General features: G+C 46.4%; 1 protein-coding gene across 1 annotated transcript in view; it reads left to right on the forward strand.

Moving 5' to 3' along the window:
- Window positions 1-624: 624 nt before the first annotated feature.
- Window positions 625-21,554, forward strand: part of LOC135198223 (transcription initiation factor IIA subunit 1-like) — a 43,749-nt gene continuing 22,819 nt past the window's right edge. Inside the window, exons 1-2 of the mRNA XM_064225796.1 lie at window positions 625-911; window positions 4,035-4,369. Of these exons, the coding sequence (XP_064081866.1) occupies window positions 885-911; window positions 4,035-4,369 (362 nt within the window). The 5' untranslated portion in view covers window positions 625-884. The remainder of the gene's footprint in view (window positions 912-4,034; window positions 4,370-21,554) is intronic.

The raw sequence follows: 21,554 nt of genomic DNA on the forward strand, positions 1-21,554 counted from the left end.
CATGTACTTTTCCACAGTTTTCCACCATTTTCTTTCCTTTTCTTGCATATCTGTAATTATTTTCTTCAGTATCTCTTTCCGTCCATTTAAAGTATTATTTACATAGCTTATCTTCCCATTCATAATTCTACTTTTCATTGAAGAAGCTCCTATCTCCCCCCTTAATGTGGCTACTACTGTACTTCTACATGCCCCTAATATTTTCCTATATACCCCATTCTCTATTCTTTGTAATTTTTCTATTTCTGCGTCTGTTAGATTAACCACATTGGTTCCGTATAAGATTGATGGTAGAGCTATGTTTTTCCAGAATGTTTTCCCTATCTTTAGAAATAATATTTTAAACAACCCGCCCCATCGTATATTTACATTGGAATTTCCCGAAATGAAACAAGCGTTCGGTCAAAAGAATAACATTGAGTCCAATTCCGGTACAGATGTTAATTCCTGACTGATCCACAAACTTAACCATATTTAAAACATCACATTTATCATAAAAATTCTTCAAATAACACAGTTCAAAGTCATTCGCGATTCGGTAAACGGAAATGTTTGGGCGACAGTTGCGATTGAATTATCGCGTTATCGCAGTGTAGTCAGTGCGTCCGCTGGGCTGTTGTATTATATTAAAAACCGTCGCATATGGCAGTAGATGTTATTTCATTAAAGACCTGTCATCTACGAAATCGTCTGGAGCATAAAAAGTACGCGAATCGTTCGTAACAGAGGGGCGTTTGTCCTCGCCCCTTGGCATATGTGAGGAGCGCTAGATATGGCGATGGTCTGAGCCTCTGGAGGCCACATATAAAAGAACGTCGCGACGAACAGGCAACGGCTTCAGAGGAAGCCCGAGTGAAAATCCCACGTCCTATCTGTGATCCGCCATGTCCCAGACTGCTATGTCATGCGTGGTAAGAAAGTATGGTGTTGCTGAATGTTTAAATCCAGGATTAATGAAGGGCGAGTGCCACGGTGATGCAATATTCACCATCCGGTCGGCAGCAGCTCCATTAGTCATCAGAAACGAAGCTCCATTTGTTTCGGTCCCCCCACTGAGAAACTTTTGTTTTTTTTCCCTGTCGGAAGTCTTTAGACAGACCCCAAAGAGACCCAGAACCTGTTGCTCTCGCTCGTTTTCCGTGTTTTGCTCTCGGTTTTCATCTCGTCTCGAGATAAGGGCTCAAATGGGCCTTATGTCGACGTAGTTATAGCTTTTAAAGATAAAGGGTGTCGAGTTGACCGAAGTTGCTATACCTATACGGCTGACTAAGAGATAAAACTCCCTTGGGCTAAGCTAAGGCCCCAGGTGTAGACCTGCATGGACCAAGGTTGATTGACTGGTTAAACGAAAGATTTGTACATAGTATATATATGTAATATCGATATATGGCTTTATACTGTGTCTGTTTAGCCACACAAGCATAGGCTACCTAAATATATGTTTAGTAGATATGTATATACTAATATATAGGTACATTATATATATCAGTAGAAGGATCCACAGTAATATTCTACTTTCTCAAGATGAAATATATTTTGTAGAGATATTTACCATGCTTAGAGCTTCCTTCCATCCTTTGTGGACTTCACTAACCTGCTTAGTGATCAAGTCCACAGAAGGATGGATGACAGTTCTAAGCATTGCTAATATTTATACAAATATATTTAGTAATGAAAACTAGAATATTACTTAGAAGGATAATACAGTGTTTTTATATTGCATATTATATAGTCAAACAAACAGGCTAAATGTCCTTATCTCATGCATAAAATATTTAGCCATTTTTTAAAAAGTTTTCTTATGCAAGGCCAGTCATCTTTGCCTCAAGTTTTTTTTAACTGCAAAGTCTCTGAATAGATCCCCAAAATTAATCTTGTGTAGCACATCAGCTTCTAATATACTACTTAATACTTTGTTGCTTCTGATATACTTAATACTTTGTTCTGATGGATTTTTGATATACTGCTTCATTTGAGAAAATGAATGCTCAGTTGAGCAATGTGTGATGATTAATATTAAGAATATATATATATTTGGAATTGCACACTTGATATTGCCTTCTATAATTATTATTTTATAAAGTTCAGCAAGACTGAATCTTATTTTTACATTATTGGTTGTACTGAACTTATGATGCACATAAGGCTTCATTTTGTTCAACCTAACCTTTGTTTGGTTTTATGCACAGCCCTCTACAGGGATGATTTCCCCCTCTAGGGGGCCCTTATATGTTTTCAAAATAGCTTGCTTCTTATGTTATATAATTGTCTTTTGTTGTTTTCTCGTTAGTATCATAGCTCCTGCAGAATAGAAGTGTCTTTCGTTCTCTTTTCAGTTTGCTTTCTCCTTGTATGGTCTTCACCTCAGGCGGTATTTTGCTGTATGGGCTTGGTGCACAATGTTCAAATGGTCTCTCCCCTTACTTACAATTTGTTCTAGGTTCATATAGCATATGTGAATGAAACTGCTGAAGCTCAGCTGAACAATTACCGTTGAAGTCCTCTGGGTAAGCATCAGTCTGCTTTTGACAGCACTGGGAATAGCTTTCAATGTTAGTAGGTGATAAACTGACATGTGGCAGAACAGAAAATCTCTTCACTATTTCTTTGTAAATCTCTTTTTATCTTGGTTTCAAGAGTAAAACTTTACGATAGTTGTGTGGCCTGGTTCCTGCCAGGTTAGGCAGGTAAGATCTGGTAATGTCAGGACATGGCATTACAGGTAAAGTTAGGTCTGCTTAGGTAATGAGGAACCTGTCTCAGTCAACGACTGGTGAGAATCAGGCTGCACAATAATTGTAAAGTTTTACCTTTTCAAGTTTGTAAAAAGTTGTGTAAAAGGTGGTTGGTGATAAAAAATTGATCTGTGGCATTCAGTTATACTTCTTATGCATCTCTGTCATTGGGTACAGTCCACATGACAAGTTTGCAAGTTGTTGCTGCCTTGTAATTAAAATCTGGTTGCATTTCCTTTGTATTTGATTCTTATCTTTCAAATTCATGTGTGCACATCTTGCCTAATGGTTAATCCACCCTTGGGCACTGTGTATGTTATACAATGCCTTGTGGGAATAAGAATAATCCTAACTCAAACAGGAATTGAGCATCAAAATATTGTGGATTGGCAATTCTGGAACCCATCACTTACCTGCCAGGAACATTTTTTTTTCAGCAGCCATTAGGGAGAAAATATTGCTTTGCTCATGACAACTGCTAAGTTGAAACTTGTCCATACTATTTACTGTATGTAAGGTAAATTACTATTGTTTGAAGCCTTTATATATCCAAAAGAAGTGAACAACTAAGGTGTAGAAGATGAAAGTGAGTGTTTTATCATTTCTTGTCCTATCTATTAGTGGATTCCTACCATTTGTTTCTTACAGGGGTATGCCCTGCAGCCCTGGCTAGAAGCTCTTGCTTGGGTGGTATATAGAGCTCTGTTTCTCAGCTTGAGACCCTTCTCGGTTTTTGCTGTAGTAAATCAGAGAGGTTCTAGCGTGGTAGACATGAAGAAACCACCCATGAACTCCCCTTCTCAGAAAATGCTATTGTTCTGTGATGCATCAAAGGGGCTTTTGGGGACAGATATGAAAGGCAAGAGGTGAGAAGTGGGGTACCTCTTGTTATGTGGGTGTCAAAAGATGGAGTTTTGGCCTTCCTGGCTGGCCAAAGTGCCAACTAGTGGACAAACATGGTTTTGTGCCGGGGAGACACGATTGCCTTTCTGTTTTCTTGCATTCTCTCTTGCTAGAGTTTCCCTGACATCCAGCAATGTATGACATTGGTTTATATGTGATGTAAATAACCCTTTTTCATTTGCATGTTAACTCCTTCCATTTGGATACTTTTTTCTGTTGCCATCAATTTGGAGAGCACATCTTAACGTAGATCGTTTCAAGTAGAATGTAGATATGCCTGGATGGATGGTCATTGAATAGGTGTTTGGTGAATGTAAAAGCAGATGGAAGTGGCTTATGTGTAGGACATACTGAATGTAATATTTTGAAAAATAACATTTTTCTTGATTTCAACAGGAGCGGGTGTATCATGGTGTTATTGAAGATGTCATCAATGGTGTCCGTGAACACTTTATTGAAGAAGGTGTCGATGAACAAGTTTTAACAGAATTGAAACAAGCATGGGAAGCTAAACTTGCGCGTATGAATGTACTTGATCATACGGATCATTCTGCCACTGCAAATTCTAACCAGCAACAAACTCAACAGCCACAACAACAACAACAACAGCAGCAGCAACAGCAACAGCAGCAGCAACAGCAACAGCAGCAGTCTGCTGCTCAGCAGGCCCAGCCGCCTCCTGCTGGTAAATTAAACAATGGTAACTGTAGTCTTCGTTTTTCAATTTTGTTGTAATTATACGGTTTAGTGTATCAAAACCAGTGAACCAATAGAAAAGGCAGATTTAGTTTGGTAATAACTGAGACACACTCATATTCAGAAGTATGTATCAGAAAAGTAGATTCATTAGTACAGTAATACCCAACATTAGACCTTTGTTAGTTGTGTTGCATCTGGCACAGGTTAAACTTGTAATAAGTTTTCTCTTCTGGCACCTGTCCTGTGTTCATCCTGTTCTAATTTCCATTTGGTCCAGGTCCTCTTTTGTGCCATTTTTCCTTGCGAGATCTGCTGTTCCACCAGAACATTATTTACACACTCATCACTGTTAGCTGCTTTCATACATTTCGGGCTCTGACAATCCCTCACTCCATTCACTTGACATTGTATCCACACCTACACCTCAGCATTCAAGCAGCCTCTCTCAAAATCAACATTAAGAGTTGTAATATAAATATTAGCTATGATTTGCAGTTATACAGTGTATGAAAAGACCCAAACTGCTGTAGTTATTGAATACCAAGTCCTAACAGTTCATCTTACATAAATTTTCTCCAATATTGATTCTTTTCTATAATTAGCATTAGTTTACAATAAATCAGGAGGGAGTAAAGTTAAAAAATGACCAGAAATATTTTGAAGTAACAACAAAAATATTTGTATTGCAATCATCAAGATAAACTCACTTGCACTTGAAATGTGTTTTCTTTGTATATGATAAAAGATTCTGAAGTGAAAGAAGTACATTTACCGTATATACTCGAGTAACGTGCGATCTCGCATATCATGCAACCCCCAAATTTTCACCAATAAACAGTGGTTTTGTCATGTATCTCATGTATCATGCGAGTTCCTTTTCCGAGAGCGTCAGTTTATAAGGTTGGTGGTTTAGCGTGCTAATGGCCGAGTCATTCAGATGTGTGCTGCTGCTTGTCAAGTTACGGTAATTTTCTTACTAATCTCAAGAATTGGATAGAAAATCTCAAGATTAAAAAAGAATCCCAAGATAATAAAATAATTGTAAAAATAACACGCCTTGGAGCTCTCTCTCTCTCTCTTTCTTCTCTCTCTCTCTCTTCTCTCTCTCTCTATCTCTCTCTCTCTCTCTCTCTCTCTCTCTCTCTCTCTCTCTCTCAGGAATAAAAAACTGTAATTTGAGTCTTTCACCAACGGGTATCAGTAAATGTGTAGACGTGTGCGTGTTTTAAAAAATGTGCAGTACACACACATTCCGATGTTTCGGTTTTTGGAATTTTTCAGATTTCGGAAATGTGAGGTCAGATGCATAATCAAACAAACATCACTACTACAGCAAAAACATTTTTTCCTTTTGTTTTTCATTATTGTTATTTATTAATTACAGTTTATTCAAATAAATATTATATAATACTATTAAATGAATGTGAGATAATTAAGATCACCTATAATAAAATAGTGGGACAATTAATACCATATGTTCACTAATAGCTATTATTTTCAAAACAAACTTTCCGTAAAATGCAAAAAATATATGTACATAACAATCGAAATATAATAATGTTTTGCAGTTCAACTTGTGAATTTTAACAATAAGTATGACTATATAATATTTTTATACATGCAACTTACCCGGCAGATATATACTTAGCTATAGACTCGTCGTCCCGACAGAATTCAAAACTCGCGGCACACGCTACAGGTAGGTCAGGTGATCTACCATTCCCGCCGCTGGGTGGCGGAATCCCGACCATTCCCGTTTTCTGAGTCAGATTTTCTCTGTCGCTGAGGCGGCAACAACTGTTGTTTGGTCTCTCCTGATTGGAATTCTGCTCATTTGCCGAGAATTGGTTGGACTCATTTGGTGAAGTACTCTTGTTTATTCTCGGGATTGGCATACGCTTATAGCAGAACTAGGTTGTTTAAAGCAGAGGTAGATCCTCATACACTTTGTAGTAAATGTAGAGGTTCTGAAATGTGCCGTTTGATAGAACTTGTAGCTCCTGAATGTGAAGGGCTTACGGAGCAAGGATGGAAGGATTTAGCTTCTTATAAGAAAAGAGAGAAGGATAGAGCTAGGAAAGCGTCAGCTAGAAGCTCGAGTAGACTCTTGTTCTTTTGAGCCTGAATTGACAAACTAACAAGCTAGATGATGTTTCTTCCTCCCTAACCTCAGCCCCTTCTCCCTGTGTTGAATCTAAGATTCTTTCAGAAATGGAAAAAATGAGATCCTCGATCAGGGAGCTTCAGGAGCAGCTTAAAGCTATGGAAACACAAGGTAAGAGTGTCAGTGAATACAGTGACCCCAGTGCATGGAGGCGTCTGATCGGCTCCGCATTGCTCCTAGGCCTAGACCGCTTCCAAACTCCCAGGACCAGGGGAGGAGGAATGTCAAAAGCCGCAGGGAGGATGTGGAGCATCCCCAACGATCAGGTGTCCCTTCGGCAGATCCTGAAGTAACGACCCAGGCTGCCTTGGATAGCCGTAGAAAAGGCATCCTGGAAGAGTGTTTTTCTGCGTCGGACTCCTCCTCGTCCAGGCGTGGATGGAGCTCTGCTTCGAAGTCTCGTCCTCTGAAGAGATCGTGGGTAGCGCCGAAAGGAGACGCTTTTGATTCAAGCCCAGAGCGATTTCCAGAGGATTTTCCTTCGATAGTAAGAAGGCAGAGAAGACCGTCTCCAGCGCCTCAAGACCCGACTAAGCTTTTCCTGCTTAATCTACAGGAACAAATATCCTCCTTGGTAGGTGCTCTACATAAGGATTCGTCTCGAAGGAAAGACTCCTCCCTTCCAGTGAAGAGATCGAAGTTTTCTTCTCCTGGTAGGAGAGAAGTTTCTCACTTTAAACGATCCTCTCCTATCTATAGGAAGAAAGTTCCCAGCGGTAGCCGCTCGCAGAGCAAGCGATCAGCTACGTCTCTTAGGAGAAGTCAGGAGTCGGACTCCTCTTCTGAGGATCAGGATAGGCGTCAAGAGCTAAGAAGCAGGAGATTTTTAGACACATAGAGTTGACAGAGCCTAGTAGGCGCCAAGAATATAACAGGCGTATAGAGCCTAACAGACGCCAGGAGTCTTGTGAGAGGCGTCAAGAGCCTACCAGGAGTCACGACAAGCGCCAGGAGTCAAGCAGGCGCCAGGAATCAAGCAGGCTTCAGGAGTCGAGCAGGCGTCAGGAGTCGGGTAGGCGCCAGGAGTCTAGCAGACGCCAGGAGTCGAGCAGGCGTCAGGAGTCGAGTAGGCGACAGGCTCCTTGTACGAGCTTAGGTCAGAGTAAGACCCCTTCGCACTTTGAGTTCTTCGGAGAGTAGGAGCCCTTCACCTGGTAATGGAAACAGGTTCCTGAGGGGAGATCTCGTGCGTTTAAGAACTCTATTGCGCCTTGTAGTAGCAAGGATTTGTCACACGGGCGACGTTCTTCTTCTTTTGACAGAAGTCCCTCGACTACTAAGAACCGCTCTTCTCCGAAAGGATCCCCTACAGCCGGAGACTTAGTAAAAGTCTCGGATGAAGAATTACCAGTGGATGTAGTAGTCTCTGATTATAAGAGATTGTCCTTGTTGTTGTTGCAGGAGTTCGGGGATAAGCTTCAACCAGCGGATCCGCCCTCTCCAGGATCTTTGTTATCAAGCACGAAGTCTCCAAAAGTATCCTCATTTGTAAAAATGCGTCCAGCCCTTAGTATGAAAAAAGCGTTCAAAGGCTTTGGAGAATGGCTTAAGAATAAAAGAGAGGCGGGCAAGACTGTTTTTTCATGCCCTCTTCAAAGTTGACGGAAAACCTGGAAGATGGTACGATACCCAGGAACCTATGGGCTTAGAACTGCCTTCATCGGCAGACGCAGATTACGCTTCCTTAGTAGATTCTTCAAGGAGGCGCGCTCTACTATCAGCAAAAGCTACTTGGGGGGGGGATGTGTGAACTGGACCATCTACTAAAGGACTCTTTAGGACACTCGAAGTATTCAATTTTATTTACTGGGCTTTGGGAGCCCTTGCGAAGAGAGCCCAAGATCCCGAATTTGTCACTATGGACGAATTATCGAGTGTATTATTGTGTCTGGACAGAGCGGTGATGGACGTTCGGTGGAAGTGGCTGCTCTTTTTGGATCGGGAGTTTTGAAAAAGAGAGCAGTGTACGGGTCTTTCCTGTCCAAGTCAGTATCTCCTCTACAGAGGTCGGCCTTGCTATATTCGCCACTTTCTAACCACCTTTTCCCACAGGACACGGTGAGGGATGTAGCAAAATCATTAGCTGGAAAAGCCACACAGGATCTACTGACACAGTCAGCAAAGAGGTTCAAGCCTGTTGTTCCTTTTCAAAAGAAGGATAAAGCACCTCTTCAGCAGCCCTTTCGAGGAGCCTCTTCCTCCTCAAGAACCCCTTTTAGAGGTAGAAGAACCGGATACCAGAGGAAGACCTTCCAGGAGACCCGCAGGGAAGGCAAAATGAAGAAGAAGTCCTCCAGATAGCGGTAGGGCGCCAGACTGTCGAACTTTGCCAGAGTCTGGGCGAAGAGAGGGGCGGACAGCTGGACCCTCTCTATCCTCGAGAGAGGATACCTCATCCCCTTCAGGGAATATCCTCCCTTAACAAGAACTCCAGGGAGTTAACAGCGAGATACAAGGATCCTGTCAAGAGTCAAGCTCTCCTGCAAGCAGTAGAAATATGTTGCAGAAAAGGGCAATAGAACCGGTTCAAGATCTCCATTCACCAGGTTTCTACAACCGTCTTATTTCTGGTACCAAAAGCCTCGGGCGGGTGGAGGCGGCCGGTTTTTGGGACGTAAGTGCGCTGAACGTCTTTGTGATAAAGAATTCTCGATGGAGACCTCTTCCTCTGTACTTTCTGCTCTTCGTCCAGGGGGACTGGATGGTATCCCTGGACCTTCAAGATGCATATTTCCATGTGCCAATTCATCCGGCATCAAGGAAATACCTAAGTTGTTCCGATACGTAATACAAACCATCGGTCCTTTAACAATAGGAAGTAGCTAGCGGCAGCTGGAACGGTCGTAAGCTTCGAACAAGGGGAGAACGGTAGTTAACTGCTTGTCCGCACGTCGAACACGGCAAACAAATCACTTTTGCTTTCGGCCGCGGGTGTGAAGGACGTGTTCGTCATCGCTCTCTACCCGCTTCATCGTCGTATGCTTTGTTTATATTGTGTTTTCTACTAATGGTTTGTTTGACTTGAAAATGAAACTGTAAGTACACTGTTTTCATTTTCATACTTAATTATGAACCAACATGGAGCTATCGCCGTAGATGCGGCGATTTTCCTCTCTTTTCATGAATTGAAACCCTTGAATTGATGTCTCGGTGCCGAGGGCGGGCGCGCTCGCGCCGAGTCATGTATTTTGGGCGAAAGTGTGTAATTGAAAAATGTAAGTACTCTTTTCATTATATTTTTGCCCTGTGCGTTCGTTACCGAGAGTGTGATTGCGCTCGGCACGAGCCTTTTATTTTGTATAATAGAATGCAATGAAAGTGGATTCGCAATTGCAATATTCTTTTCATTTTCATTTATTTATTTGCATGAATTTAATTTGGATCAATTTTCGTTCTTACCCACCCGGGAATTGATCTTACGATTATTTTATGTGAAAGTGAATCGCAAGTGCAGTATTCTGTTTCATTTTCATATATATTTTATGATAGCATCATATTATTTGGATCAAGTTTCCGTTGTATACCGGAATTGATCTGTTCCCCTTTAAGTTCTATGAAGTGAATCGCAAGGGCAGTATTCTGTTTCATTTTCATATTACTTTTCACTGCTGTGCGGGGGTAGGGGAAGCGAAGGTCTGCCAGGAAGTTGTCGGAAAGTTCTCCACGACTCCCTTGGTATCCGATTCTTCGTCTTCCTTCCTGCCCCCCGCTCAGCTTCTTCGTGTATTTTGTATTTGGGGTCTTCCTTGCGTTCGGGGTGGGGCATGTCTTCCCTCCGTGCGTGAGGGAACCCCTCTTACTAATCTATCTATGTTACCGCAGGTGCTACATCCGTGGGAGACGACCTTGGACAGGTATGAACCACCGCGGCGGCAGGGCGTGCCTAGCATCCACGAGCTGCTGCAGCGTCTAGCGAGGTCTGGGGCGGTCTCCACTACTACCACGGCCGCTTATTGCTGCTCCGCCCCCCAACTCCTGGTCTACACTCCCCATGCTGTGTCGGTGACGCCGTCTGCCGCTACTAGGGCCGCCGCCGTACCGAGGGGGGGTTGCCTGCCGCCGCCTGTTTTCTTCGTGTTGCCTGCCCCAGACTTTCCGCTGTTCCAGCAGCGCCCCTGGACCGGCCGCCAGTACCCAGGTTTCCGCTGGCTGCCGATGATTCTACGAGGCGATCGCTGGGCCTGCTGTACCTGCCGCTGATGTGATTCCCGCTGTTGGCTTGGCTGTCCCTTCTGGGTCTACCGCTGCCGCTGTTCCTGCCGCTCCTGAGCTGGTTGCTGTTCCTGTCGCTCCTGGTTCCTGAGCCTGTCCATGCTGGTCCTGCCCACGGTGTGTCTTCCCCAGTCCCAGGTCCTTCCGGACAGGTGCAGTCGGGCCGTGTTGCTTCGGCAATAGCCCCGGCTCCGGCCTGGATGGAGGACCTGACGACTGTCCTGCGTGAGCTGACGAGGAAGAGGAGAAGAGGAAGCTGTCATCTTCGTCTTCATCGTCTGCTGCTGCCTCTTCCCCTTCGACTTCTAAGGCCCATAAGCCGAAGAAGAAGAAGGCTGCCTTCCCCCCTAAGAAGTCTCCTTCGGGAACTTCTAAGGGCCCGTCCCACCCCGGTGGGACGGGGGTCCTTCTGCTGTCCTCCTGCTCCCCCTCGGGAGCGCGGGGCCCGTCTCCCTTCCGTAAGGAAGAGATAGACGGGGAACCAGAGGAGTATCGGTTAGCTCTGGTACTTCCTCGCCTGGTGCTAGCGGCGATGCCGCTACGCCAGGTTCCGGCTCGGTCTCTCGTTCGCGAGAGATCCCGAGTGTACGTTCTCCCTCGGGAGACCGTGCAGCCAAGTTCGGCGCCAGAGTTCGCTCGGCGCCAAGACGCGGCACGGAGCAGAAGGCTGGTGAGAGACGCTCAGGTGACTCTTGCCAGGCCAGCGGCCGCTCTTGCAGCGACCAGCTGGTAACCCGGGTTTTCCCCCCTAAGAAGGCTCCTTCGGGACCTTCTAAGGGCCCGTCTCGCTCCGGCGATTCGGGGAGCTCTTCTGTATGGTCCTCCTGCTCCCTCAGGAACAGGGCCCGTCTTTTCTTCTACCAAGGAGAAGAAGACGGGGACCAGAGGAGTACCAGCTTCGGCTAGCACTTCCTCGCCTGGTTCTAGCGGTTCTGCCGCTAAACCAGGATCCGCCTCGGCTTCTCGTTAGCGAGAAGTACCGAGTGGACGGTCTCCCGCGGGAGACCGTCCAGCCAAAGTCTTGACACCCAGCCGCTCGCCGCCAAGACCGAAGCGCGGAGCAGAAGACTGGCGAGTGTCGTGCAGACGACTCTCGCCAGGCCAGTGGACGCTCTCGCAGCGACCAGCTGGCTGCTCGGGTTGACGTGACGGTCGCTGACCAGCCACGGGTTGAGGCGAGGAAGGGGTCCCCGCGGCCGTCGGTACCAGCCACGGCTGGTACCAGCGGCTCGACGCGCCGAGAGGACGCTCGCCGGTCTCACCGCGACAGCGAGCCTAGCAGGTCACCTGACGCTGCTCCCATCGGGACCGGGCGGAGACGGTAACCAGCAACAGCTCGCACTGACGCTAGATCAGCGTCGACGTTCTCAGCGAGCCTCTCGCCCCAGGCGAGCGGCAGGCTAGCCCTGCTCGATCGCCACCGCGGGTTGACGATCAGCAGCAGCCCTCCAAGCACGCTGGTCCTGCCAGCGAACTAGGGGGGAGCGTCAGGTCTGCCTCTCCTGTACCTTCAACCTCCTCGGGCTACACCGGGAGGAGCGAGGTACCTATGAGTGATCGCGAGAGGTGCGCCGCTCGCGATCCCGCTATGACGCCGTATGGACCAGGCACGGTTCTAGGACCGACCCAGGACATACGCGCAAGTTAGTGGAGGCGACCGTCAGGGGTCTGCCGCTGTTCCTCCTTCTGAAGGAGGAGTATCTCGGGATCTGTTCTTGTTGGAGGGACTGGACGGTCCTACTCCGCAAGACGTGGTTACTCCCGAGATACAGAGGAATTTGCAGAAGTCATTAAGCTGATTCGTCAGCATAATGACCTTGCGGAAGGATTGCCGCTCCCACCAGTAGAGCCCACGTCTCTGCTCGAGTCGTTTTGGGGCCCGAGAGGGAACCCAAACCGACGGTGGGTCTGCCGCGATCGGAGCTCTTGCCGATTCTGTCTCGAACCCAGAGTCGCTCGTCTCCGGACAAGAAGGCTCTCTCAGTTCTGGCGGTCGATCAAGCTACTTCCACCTCCTCTACTGCGACAGCGGCGTTTCTACGTGTCTTCGGACACCGTATTTAAATACTCCTTCGGTCCTCCTGAGAGGTTTCGACCTCGACGAGGACTGGAATGAGTCGGAGGACGGTATCGGCTCTCTCCTGTCAGGTGTCGATCACCCCACCCAGACGACGTTCACAGTGGCGGCGACCCTACCTACAGTGAGAATTCGTAACCCTCCGCGGGAAAAACGTTTTCTCCTGACGATACGTTTTCCCAGACTCTGAGAGGCATCGCCGCAAGGCGATGGCTGCTCCTACTCTTCTCCAACTGCTAGTTCCACTGGGAAGGCAGCGAGGGTATCCAATCCTCCCCCATTCCCTCTCTCCTTACGGCTACGAGGGAAAGGGGAGGGATCCTACAGAGATTTCTCTGTAGGATCCCACGTTCGGGACTGCGCTACCAGGGGGACCTTCGGGTCCTACCTGACGTAAGCCCCGGTCGTTGAGGAGGAATCCTGCCCCATTCTCGATTTCTACGGGATCGAGAGGACCACCAGCCGATATCGTTTGACGAATTCGGTGGGGGTTTCGCAGACTGCTTAGAATTCTACGGAATTTCTAGCGCATTCAGAGTGTTCGAGTTTTTTACGATCTCCAAACACTTACGCGAGACCACGGTCCAAAGTGAGCGAGACGAGAATCCCGATATGTTACACGATAATCAGGAACCTCGCCTATGCTCGAATTCCTGGAATTTCTAGCATTGGGGGGAAGAAGACTGCTGCTGAAAGAAACTATCTCACAGTAGGCGACCAACCTGGAATAGAGAAGATCGAACGGGAATATCCACCCGTTTTGGCTTGAACTATCGTCTTAGTATTCTGTTCACCATTGAAGCTTTCCCTTCGAGGAAGACTTCTCCTTCACTCTCTTTGATAGAGATCGAAGGTGGTCGATCTCCAATCCTTATTTTGTTTTCTTGAAGGAAAGAATTTAGGATGGAGATCGTTGTTCAGAATCCTACAAATATACTACGTATATTAACCTCGCGACATGATTCTACTAAGCAGTTGAATTGTCCGAGGGGTAGGCGCATATCCTAGTTAATCTACGGATTGCGACTTATAAGAGAAGTATTCTAATTGAACTGCAACTCGGGGTTGCCTGCAACCTCCCAGGAGTTTTCAGTTTCAATTTTATATACTTATGGTTTTGTCACGACAACACCATTTCAACTTTTATATTTACCGAAATTCGTTTCGCCTAAATATAATTGCTCGAGCATATCTTTTATGCTCGGTAGTTCTAGACCGAACGCATTCCTTCGTGGAATAATGGATTACCTGGCAACTCAGGATGACGAGTCAGCGAGAGCTCAGGCTTACTACTGCGTATTGAACTGCCTCGATAGCAGCTCCGTATCAGCTGGGCCTCCGAGATGCACGGTCATGTATGTCTCTCTCTCCCCTGCTTTGATTGACTACCGAACCGTATTTCTGCCCAACAATCATGGACTTAGGTCTCTGATTCAAGGGCGGGGATTCTCGCAATAATGAAGGACCATCTACTGCTGTGACGCTAGATTCCATCGCCTTCGACATTGCGAGAATTTTCAACAGAGATATCTCTTGGACTCTTTCATTTTCTGTTTACCGCACGGTTAACAGAAGTCTGTACAAGTCTCCCGCTGCATCGCACTGCGATAATGCGAATGATTTTGCAGACATCTGAGTTTGTCTTCAAAATATCTCTTATTCGTAGGTGTACAATTGTTCATTTTCATACATTCAACTTACCTGTCAGATATATACATAGCTATCGACTCCGTCGTCCCGACAGAAAATTCAAATTTCGCGGCACTCGCTACAGGTAGGTCAGGTGATCTACCGCCCTGGCTCTGGGTGGCAGGACTAGGAACTATTCCGTTTTCTAATCAGATTCTCTCTGTCGGCCGGCCGGTATCAACATTGTTTTTTTTTTTTTTTTTTTATTTGCTAGCTTCCTCCTGACTAGAAGTTCGTTTTTCGCAAAGAAAGCTTTTGATCATCTCTCGCTGATATTTGGTGACGTACTTGGATCGTTGTTTGGCATTCGCTATCGTGGACTGTTTTTTGGACTTGGTTTTTGGAATTCGTGAATATGTCTGACTCTAGTGTTAGTTTCAGAGTGTGTGTGAATGAGGGCTGTAAGGTGAGGATTCCGAAAGCTTCGGTAGATCCTCATACTACTTGTAGTGGGTGTAGAATGGTTGAATGCTCGATTGAGAATACGTGTAAACGAGTGTGAGAAATTGAGGTGCACAAGAGTGGAAGAATCTAACTTCTTACTTGAAGAAGTTAGAGAAAGATAGAGAGAGGAAAGCGGCTTATAAAACCCGCAGAATGTCTACATCTCATGATTTACTATCTAGTTCTGTAGCTTCTTCCTCTGATAATCATGCTCATTCTGTTTCAGCCCGTTCACAAATTACTAATCCCTCTAGTTCTGCTTCGGAAATAGCGGAACTTAGAGCTTCCCTTCAGAAAATGCAGGAAAAAGTCGCAGCATTGGAAGGTAAGGAAAGTGAATGTGGTTTCGCTAGTGATTAGTTGTCCCCAGTGTAGTGGAGGGGGCGTCCTCGAGGCGTCTCTGCGACGCTCCCAGGCCTAGACCTCTTCCAAGCTCCCTGGCCCGGAGGAGAAGGAAAGTCGAAAGCCGTACGGGGGTTGTGGAGAATCCCCAACGATCAGGCGTCCCTTCGGCAGAATCGATCGTATCACATACTGCCAAGGACCGCTATAGGAAAAGCGTCCTTCGAGAGTGCTTTTCGTCGTCTAGTTCGCCTTCTCCGAGAAGAGGATGGAAGGAGTCGAAACTTTCCCGTCCTTTGAAAGGATGGAGTTATGGAAAGAGCATGAGCTCAATTCTAGTCCCGAGCGCTTCTCTGAAGAAGGAGCGCCTTCGGTAATAAAGAAGGCGAGAATACATTCAGACTCTGGGTCTGGAAGGGATCCTAGAGCGCCTTCCAGATCTCCCTCGCCTGATTCGAAAGATTCCTCAACCAGGAAAATATTGATGAATATGCAAGAGCAATTAGCCTCGTTAGTAGGAACTCTATATAAGGAGCCTACTCGTAAGAAGGATGATAGGCTTCCTATTAAAGATCTAAATACCAATCTCCTGTCGGGCGCGACGCACCCTTCAGGGGAGTTGTCGCACAAGCGGCCATCTCTGGGGGGAGCAATGCGGTAGACAGGAGAGAAGTAAGAGTATGTCAAGAGTATGGCGCCAACCAGGAGCCAGGCTCCGAGTAGGCGCAAAGAGCCACAGTATGCAGTACAACATGCAAGACCTTCAACCAAGCGTCAAGAGTTAGCTGAAGAGGAAGATCCTGTTAGGAGTAGAGCGCTTGTGAGACGGAAAGCGCCTACCGGAATCGATACTCCTACTAAACATCAGACGCATTCTAAGGATCAGGAGTATTTGGAGCGACGTACTCCTACCAGGCGCCAGGAGTCGTCGGGCCTCGATACTCCTCCCAGGCGCCAGGAGTATTCTGAACTTAATACTCCTCCAGGCGCCAGGAGTATTCGAAGCTTATAACTCCTCCCAGGCGCCAGGAGTATTCTGAACTTATACTCTCCCCAGGCGCCAGGAGTATTCTGAACAAGATGCGCCTACTAGAAGCCAGGAGTATTCGAGGCGCTCTGCGCCTGCCAAGCGCCAGGAGTATTCCAAACACGTTACTCCTACCAGGCGAGATACTCCTGCTGTGCACCAGGCGCATTCCTCGTATGAAGAGCCTGACATTCGAAAGAGAGTAAGGGAAGAGTCAGAAGAAAGAAGGGAGCCTTCTCCTTCCGAGCCTATGAACCCAGAAGATGCCTCGGAGGATGAAATGAAGGAAGGATCTTCTAATTATAAAGTTCTTTCGTCCCTTCTATTGGAGGAATATGGAGACTCGTTAACACCAGCCGCTCCTCCTTCTCCACGCTCTCTGTTCTCGAGCACGAAAACGCACAAGTCTTCCTCTTTCCGAAAAATGAAGCCTGCTATATCTATGAGGAGGGCGGGGGGGCGCTTCAATCTCTTGGACTTCCTGGTTCAAGAAGAAGAAGGAGTTAGGGAGGACGGTCTTTTGTATGCCTCCCGCTAAACTTACAGGGAGGAGAGGCATTTGGTACGAAACGGGAGAGAATATGGGATTGTCTCTGTCGTTTCAGCTGAGTCAGACTCTCGAGTTTAGTGGATTCATCGAGAAGACACGCCTTGAATGCAGCGAAGGTAAAACATGGGGGCTTTCGCGAAACGGACCACCATCCTCAAGGGACTTTTTCACACTTTAGAATTCTTAACTTCTTAGATGGTCCCTTGGGGTTCTGGCCAAGAAATCTCAGGAAAAGGAACAACTGGACCCAGAAAACCCTAAATAGCATCCTCACCTGCATTGATAAGGCTGTTCAGGATGGATCGGCTGAGGTATGCTCCCATCTTGGTGCAGGAGTTTTAAAGAAGAGGGCGGGTGTTCACAGGCTTTCCTCACGAAGGCCGTCTCTCCTTCGCAGAGAGCCGCCTTATTGTTTGCGCCTCTCTCAGAACACCTTTTTCCCTCGCAGTTGGTGAAGGATATTGCGCATTCTCTGACTGAAAAGGCCACCCAGGATCTCCTTAGACAATCCTCAAGGAAGAATAGGCCTGTGGCCAGTGAGGAAAAGAAAGTGGCTCGTCCAGCTCAGCAGCAGCCCTTTCGAGGAGGTCTTCCAACTAGATCTATCGCCACCAAGAAGTCAACCGAAAAGAGGGGCAGGTCTTCCTTCCGTCCCTTTAAGAAAGGAAAGTGAGAGTTCTGTCCTCCAGACACCCGTAGGAGCCAGGTTACATTCATTTGCGAAAGCCTGGGAAGACATAGGAGCGAATCCGTGGACGATGTCGATCATCAAGAAGGGTTATCGCATCCCATTCAAGGACATTCCTCCCTTGACAACATCACCGAGGGAATTGTCCGCCAGATACAAGGACCCTGTTCTGATGGACTCTTCGTCAGATGGTGGAACAGATGTGGGACAAAAGAGCAATAGAGCTAGTGCTGGATTGCAGCTCCCCGGGGTTTTACAATCGCTTGTTTCTTGTAGCAAAAGCCTCGGGGGGATGGAGACCGGTACTGGACGTAAGTGCGCTGAACAAATTCGTAGAACAACAGAAGTTCAGCATGGAAACGTCTGCTTCAGTCCTTGCAGCTCTGCGGCAAGGGGATTGGATGGCGTCCCTAGACCTTCAGGACGCATATTTCCACATCCCGATCCACCATTCGTCGAGAAGTACCTTCGATTTATGTTCGAAGGAAGAACCTATCAGTTCAGGGCCCTGTGTTTCGGCCTTTCCACGGCTCCTCAAGTCTTCACGGACGTGATGAAAAATGTGAGCAAGACATTTACATTTGAAAGGGATAACGTCTCCCTGTACCTGGACGACTGGCTCATCAGAGCCAGGTCTCGAAAGCAGTGTTTGGAGGACCTGTCAACAACACTGGAATTGACAAAATCATTGGGATTGATCGAACCTCGAGAAGTCTCAGATGATCCCCAGCCAGAATGTGGTTTTATCTGGGGATTCAGATGGATTCTCGGGTTTTTCGAGTTTTTCCATCTCAAGAGAGAATAAAGAAAGGCTTTGCCACAGTATCGAACTTTTTAGGGAAAGAGCGCACTTCAGCGAGGGAATGGCTGAGCCTTCTGGGGACCCTTTCCTCGCTAGAACAGTTCTTTCTCCTAGGAAGATTGCATCTTCGTCCGCTTCAGTTCTTCCTGAGAAGAAGTTGGAGTTGGAAGACAGGACAGCTCTCGGACACGTTTCCAATCTCGGAGGAAATAAAACATCATTTAAAGTGGTGGTTGACTCCTTAAAAAAGAAACAAAGGAGTGTCCCTGCAAGTACAGAACCCAAGCCTGACATTGTTCTCAGACGCCTCGGAGTCGGGCTGGGGGGCAACATTGGGATCCAAAGAAGTGTCAGGCACCTGGTCAGCAGAACAGGTGTCATGGCACATAAATTGCAAGGAGCTTTTAGCAATTCACCTGGCGCTAAAGAGCTTCGAACACATAGTCAGAGGCAAAGTCGTACAGATAAACTCAGACAATACGACAGCTCTGGCTTATGTCAAGAAACAAGGAGGGACGCACTCTTTCGCTCTGTACGAGCTAGCAAGAGATCTTTTGATTTGGGCGAACCAAAGGAAGGTAGTTCTTCTAACAAGGTTTGTCCAAGGGGAGAGGAATGTAGAGCGGACAGATTGAGCAGGAGGTTCCAGGTCCTTCCCACAGAATGGACACTCCACTCAGAAGTCTGTCAGAGGCCTTTGGGCTTCCTTTGGGGGAAGCCTCAAATAGATCTTTTCGCCACATTCCTCTCCAAGAGGATAGACACATTTTGTGCCCTGGTGGAAGATCCCGGGCTTATGCAACAGACGCCTTCCTCCTGGACTGGTCAGGGATAGACGTTTACGCTTTTCCCCCGTTCAAGATACTGGGGGAAGTAGTCAGAAAATTCGTGACATCCGAAGGAACCAAAATGACTCTGATTGCTCCGTATTGGCCAGCTCAAATTTGGTTCACAGAGGTGATGGAGTGGACGGTGGACTTCCCCAGATCTCTTCCAAACAGAATAGATCTGCTCAAACAACCCCACTTCGAGAGGTACCATCAAAATCTACCCGCTCTTGCTCTGACTGCCTTTCGACTATCGAAAGACTTGTCAGAGCGAGAGGGTTTTCTCGCCAGGCAGACAAGCGCAATTGCTAGAGCCCGCAGATCATCTACTAGGCGAGTGTACCAATCGAAGTGGGAAGTTTTCAGAAACTGGTGCAGGTCGAAGAAGCTGTCCTCTTCCAGTACCTCTGTGACCGAAATTGCGGATTTCCTTCTGTTTCTTAGAGAAAAGTCGCATCTCTCGGTACCGACTATTAAGGGGTACAGGAGTATGCTGTCAGCAGTCTTTAGAAACAAGGGATTAGATCTAACGAATGATAAGGATTTGCACGACCTCATTCGTTCCTTCGAAACATCAAAGTCACTTGAACCTAAGGTTCCAAGCTGGAACTTAGATGTGGTTCTTAAATTTCTATCCTCAGAAGAATTCAAACCACTACACACTGCTTCTTTTCGTAACATCACTAGAAAGTGTTTGTTTCTGATGTCTCTTGCAACGGAAAAACAAAAAGGGTCAGTGAATTGCACGCCCTTGAATCAAGAGTTGGCTTCAAGGAGACTCTGCAATTTGTTCATTTCAGTCTCTCTTTCTTGCCAAAAACGAAAACCCTTCGAATCCCTGGCCCAGGAGTTTCGAAGTGAAAGGACTTTCTAGTTTGGTGGGCAGAGAGGCAGAAAGATCCCTTTGCCCAGTTAGAGCTCTAAAATTTTATCTGGACAGGAAGAAGCAGTTGGGGGGTTTGCCAAAAAGGTCTTTGGTGCTCAGTAAAAGACCCAAGAGAGCAATGTCCAAGAACGCCTTAGCCTTCTTTGTTAGAAGTGTCATTTTGGAAGCTCATAAGAATTGTTCAGATGATTCTTTTAATCTTTTAAGAGTGAGAGCCCACGAAGTTAGGGCAATCGCAACCTCTGTGGCGTTCCAAAGAAATATGTCACTCAAAAACATTTTGGACGCAACTTATTGGAGATGCAACTCCGTGTTTGCATCCCATTATTTAAAAGACGTGCGAGTTACGTATGAGAAATGTTTTTCTTTAGGTCCGTTTGTGTCAGCACAGACGGTTCTGGGTAAAGGAGAAAGCACCAATCCTTAAATTGTGTACGTAACCCTCTTGTCGGGAGTGTTCTCGTGTTTTCGGTGTATGGGAGTGTCAGTTGTCGCACAAGCGGCCTTCACTTCGCTTCATTTGAAAATCGAGTGACATCTGACTATTAGAGGGGTACAAAATTTTTATTTTTGTATGTATGAATTTCGAGTTTGTGGTTGTTTGCCTAAGCGTTGGGATAACTCGGGCCCAACTTAGACACGAACAGGGTTAGGATCGGGTGATCGGGATTGGTTGTGTGCTCCTTGAATAGATGCGTGTTGTCATATAAGCGGAATGTGCTCCCATTGATCAAACGCCAGTTAGGTTCTGTCGAGTAAGTGGAAGAGACCCCATCGACAGATCCACAAGAACTCTTGGCCACAGATCACTATCTCGCTAAGGCTCTTGAGATGAAGCAGACTCCTTGGGCAGTAGCCAACGAAGTCTTCCATCTAAGAGGTAGGAACTAAGGTTATTTATACTACAAACATATGTTGTTTACCTGTCTTAGTCAGTTAGTTAGCTGTCTCTTGCCCTCCACCAAAGGGTGTCAATCAGCTATGTATATATCTGACAGGTAAGTTGAATCTGTAACACAAAATGACATTATTATGATACAATAAAAGTTTCATACATACTTACCGGCAGATATATACAATTGAAGACCACCCAGCCTCCCCGCAGGAGACAGGTGGAAGAGAGAATCTGATTAGAAAACGGGAATAGTTCCTAGTCCTGCCACCCAGAGCAGGGCGGTAGATCACCTGACCTACCTGTAGCGAGTGCCGCGAAATTTGAATTTCTGTCGGGGACGACGGAGTCGATAGCTATGTATATATCTGCCAGGTAAGTATGTATGAAACTTTATTGTATCATAACAATGTCATTTTGAGAGCTGGGCTGGTGGGTAGGCCCCCAGCCGGTCTAGGATGTCTTATACCTCCCTCCAAGTATGAGTCTATCCTATTGTTAAGACCGATGGTTTGTTTGCGTATGAACAAATGACAAATATTCTAAGACAATTTGTATTTTTCATAGCTACAAACCTGAGGTCTTAACGTTATACTGCCCGCTTCTAGCCGCCCTTC

This window comes from Macrobrachium nipponense, chromosome 22 (assembly GCF_015104395.2).
Source record: "Macrobrachium nipponense isolate FS-2020 chromosome 22, ASM1510439v2, whole genome shotgun sequence".
Taxonomy (NCBI): Eukaryota; Metazoa; Arthropoda; class Malacostraca; order Decapoda; family Palaemonidae; genus Macrobrachium; species Macrobrachium nipponense.